The sequence below is a fragment of the Cystoisospora suis genome (assembly GCF_002600585.1).
Source record: "Cystoisospora suis strain Wien I chromosome Unknown contig_1950, whole genome shotgun sequence".
Classification (NCBI taxonomy): Eukaryota; Apicomplexa; class Conoidasida; order Eucoccidiorida; family Sarcocystidae; genus Cystoisospora; species Cystoisospora suis.
Window position 1 is genome coordinate 60,027 of NW_027154750.1, and position 4,222 is coordinate 64,248.

Sequence of the window (4,222 nt, forward strand, 5' to 3'; positions counted from 1 at the left end):
CACTACTAGGACTATCACTACTAGGACTATCACTACTAGGACTATCACTACTAGGACAATCACTACTAGGACTATCACTAGTACAATGACTTCTATCACTACTACTACTGCTACTAGAAATAGGACTATTACCGCTACTGCTAAGACAACCACCACTACTACTACTATTACTACTACTGCTATCCCTACTACTACTACTATTACTACTACTATTATTATTATTATTACAGATACGACTACGATCACTACCACTACTACTACTATAGGTATCCCTACTACTACTACTGCTACTATTATAGTTATGATCACTATTACTACTAATACTAGCGCTAGTGCGAGTAGTCTTTGTATTCTCTATACTAAGTCTAGATGAATCCCCCTGGCGGCTGGTCTTCTTACGACTAAGCTCTAGAGGAGATCTCGGGACAACTGATTCTTTCTGTATCTTTTCCGCACCGCCAACATCGTCCTTCCTTTCTCTTCTCTCCTTTTCCTCTCAGTCCCTCTCTTCTCTTCTCAGTTCGACTCCCCCCCCCGGCTTCTTTGAGAATTCACTTCTCCCTCTTCACTTTCTTTCTTTCTTTCTTTCTTTCTGGGGCTGTTACTATCGTCGCTATGACAATGGTGATTGAGGGTCATCACCCTCATAAAGAGGCGTTACTTTCTGTCGTGCACTTCATTCTCTAGACATGTTGATAGGATAAAAAGAAGCCAAACAAGCTTTTGTCCTCCCTAGACCTTCTCTTCTTCTTCATGTCTTCTCTCATACTTTGAATATAGATAGAGATAGATGAAGATGTATATTCATATAGCTATCAGTAACAGATGTACACATATATCTCTAGATGTATGGGTATGCGTATGAAGAGCAGCAGCCTGTGAGTATGAGAATGAGGGGTAGGTAGAGATGAGTTGCATGCAAGGCTACTATTATGAAGCTAGTCTTCAAGAAGACTTTGTCGAGCCCTCCTTTATTCTTTACATTCCTCTACATGAAGAGAAAAAGAAATTTCTCCATAGCCACCGCTTAGCAAAACATTTCATTCATGTCCTCTCTACTTCAACACAGCATTCCTCTCTCTGATACACAGACACGTCATCACCTCCTCTTTCTCTCTCTCCTACTTCTTCAGCACATATACATATAAATATATATATATAGAGAGAGAGGGAGAGGGATCGGACATTTCTATTCTCACTTGTCTATCTTAGTAGGAAGACGTGTTTCTTAAACGTCACCTTGTAGTTACGGCGATTCTTCCTCTACTGCGCTGCTTTGTCAACCTACTTCAAGGGGTGTCTCATCTCATCCTCTTCACGATCTATCTACATGAGAAGAAGTATCTCCAGTGCTTCGGTATATACACAGATACATATGCAGCTTTCCTTGATACATCTCTTGTTCGCTATTCTCAATATGATTCTTATCATCTCATCTTCTTGCCTTCATTCACCCCGCTATCAATCAAATGAAGAGAAGAAGAATCGCAAGAAAAAAAGGGGGACGTCGCAGCCTCTTTCTCATGCACAGATTCATTTCTTCTTCTCTCTGAGTTGAAACAGATGGCTGTCCTTACGTCTCCTCCTTTCTTCATTCACATACCCAATCACACACTCATCCAGGCACACATACATAAGACCAACTACACATACATATGGAGAGAGAGATATAGACAGATATATACGTATGTATACATATGCATATAGATCCATATATACATACGCACACACATCCCTCTGTTACATATATATACTTTACAAAGGTTGATAATATATATATGTATATATGTAGGATGGAGGAGACATAGAATGATGAGGGAATGACTGGGTAGATTTCTATGGCGTGGTCTTTGTCCAGAGGGGGCTTGCTATCGACATCTTCGGTTGATAATTTCAACTCCGTATTCATCGTATTCTTGTTTGCTAATCCATAACTGCTGAAAGGTCCCCAGGGAAGCAAGAATACTCCCGCCTAGCCATGTAGAGAATCTTCTCTCTACAGATGTATTGGGCGCGATGATGCGCACTTTAAGTGACGGAGAATTCGAGAAAGGAAAATGTACAGGGGAGTGGAGCTCACTCGACAGACGATCGACTAAACCTACAGAAAGAAAGAAAGGAAAAAGATATAGAAAGATAGAGTGAAGGAATAGAGAAAGAAGAAGAAGAAGATAGGCAGAGCAAAATCAGAAGAAAAGGGTGCAGAGGGAGAAGAGGCGATATGATGACGGTGAAGATGTCCCCTTGCTTGCTTGACTGCTTCTGGTAGACAGGAGACAGATTCTCTACCTATCGTAAGCCGTAACTACTCGATGCCGTATTGCCGTGGATCATCCAGTACATACATGTATACATATATATGTGTAGATATATATACACCCATGCACATATATCAGATTCACGACAATAGAGACGACGCATTGCCTATGATACATACAGATATGTAAATGCATACGTATATATATATGTACTTGCATATAGGTATGCGTCTGTTCGTTACAAGTACATATGGGCCAATATGCGTGAAAGAAAGCTCCGTACCGGCTTTCTTGTCTGTATGTTGAGAGAAAAGAAAGAAAGACAAGCGTGAGATCAGCAGTAGCAGCAGCAGAGAATGATGGAGTGATAAAGAGTGATAGAGGACGCTTCAAAGTGACATGCAAACACCAGAACTCCCACCCCAGCATTATTTCTCATCCCTCCTTAAACCGAAGAAAGGGACAAGACTCCTCTACTATCCCTCCTCTCATCGAGGAGGATCGATAGACATCCTTGAGGCTCCTAAGTGTGCAGTCATGATTTATTAGAGCTCCTTCTATGAGAACTTCTCTTCTCTTCTCGCCTATTTAGCAACAGCGGCTTCTCCCTCTGTTCACCTCAGTCACAGCCCTTCTTCTATATCTGCTACTTTTGTCTATCTAGTGCACATCAACCACAGTTCCACCTCTCTCTCTCTATATGCATGTGTATGTATCTTCATACATGTGTAGATACAAAGCATGGAGACATAAAGAGAGGGAGAGAGAGATGAGTCTTAGATATTGATCGATGTAATAGTGATGAGTTTTATAGAGAGGGAGACAGAGACATAAAGAGAGGGAGAGAGATGAATGATTAATATTGAGCAATTGTGTGATAACCCCCCCAGGGCTCCTGCCGGGGTGATAAGAGACAAGCTGCAGTTCAGCCTTCCTTACCAGGCATGAGGCTTCCTCCGCCTGTCACGAGGATCGAACCTAGGAGCTCTCGCCGGATATCCACATCGCATGAATCAATACATGCTTCAATGGCCTACACGTGCACACACATACACATGCTATACATATACATATCTATGTACATATGTATGTCTATGTGTCTCGTGTACACCTACAGGTTCTCACCTACGCAACACGGACATCGATACCTCCGCTACGGCATATGCACATATATATATATAGAGAGAGAGACGTACATGGGGATACGGCTGTGGATACAGAGTGATAGCAAGGCGATCAAGAGAAGAAAAATACCCTCGGCATAGTCGTCAGTCACGTATTCTCAAGAAATACCTCCCGCCAGTATGAAGCTCGTTCACTTGCACAGAGAAAGTATCCTCAATATCTCCATACACATCCCAACCTCGATGTATTTCAGTGAAAGAGAGGTATACAGTTAGGATAGATGGAAGACATAGGCATGTGAAACGGCTAGGAGAGAGAGAGAAATACACGAAAGGATAGAGGCTAGGAAGGATAAGAAAAGAACATACAGTGCATACAAGAAGACAGATGAGAAAGAGGAGGAGGAGGAGGCGTAGTGATAGGAGGGATTCTACTACTAGACAGGGGTGAGACACATACATAGATACACACTTACAATACCTACATATGCATCTGTATCTATATAAGTAAAGAGAGAGACAAGAGAAGGAAGGGAAAGATATAGAGATAGCTAGATACAAAGGCATATATATAGATGGGTGAATCTGAACGAAGGCCAAACGTGTCTGGCTAGTCGCGTAGGGATAGAAGGGAATCTTCTTTCACACACGAAAAGCTAAAAAGAAAAGAANNTATATTTATATATAGATAGATATATCTCTCTATATGTGTGTATACGTGTAGTAGGGGGTGTACATACACGGCGTGTAGGTGGTAGGTACTGGCAGATAGATCATGTTTCTTTCATACGCCACCTCTGTAAGAGAGACAACCCACCTCTCATAGAAGACATCGACGTC

At 41.8% G+C, this 4,222-nt stretch overlaps 1 protein-coding gene across 1 annotated transcript in view; it reads right to left on the minus strand.

Annotated features, from left to right (window-relative positions):
- Positions 1 to 3,291, minus strand: part of CSUI_004243 (uncharacterized protein) — a 6,485-nt gene extending 3,194 nt beyond the window's left edge. Inside the window, exons 1-3 of the mRNA XM_068064436.1 lie at positions 3,198 to 3,291; positions 2,028 to 2,101; positions 7 to 439 (exon numbers count right to left, since the gene is read on the minus strand). Coding sequence (XP_067923593.1) covers positions 7 to 439; positions 2,028 to 2,101; positions 3,198 to 3,204 — 514 coding nt within the window. The 5' untranslated portion in view covers positions 3,205 to 3,291. The remainder of the gene's footprint in view (positions 1 to 6; positions 440 to 2,027; positions 2,102 to 3,197) is intronic.
- Between the last annotated feature and the right edge of the window lie 931 nt (positions 3,292 to 4,222).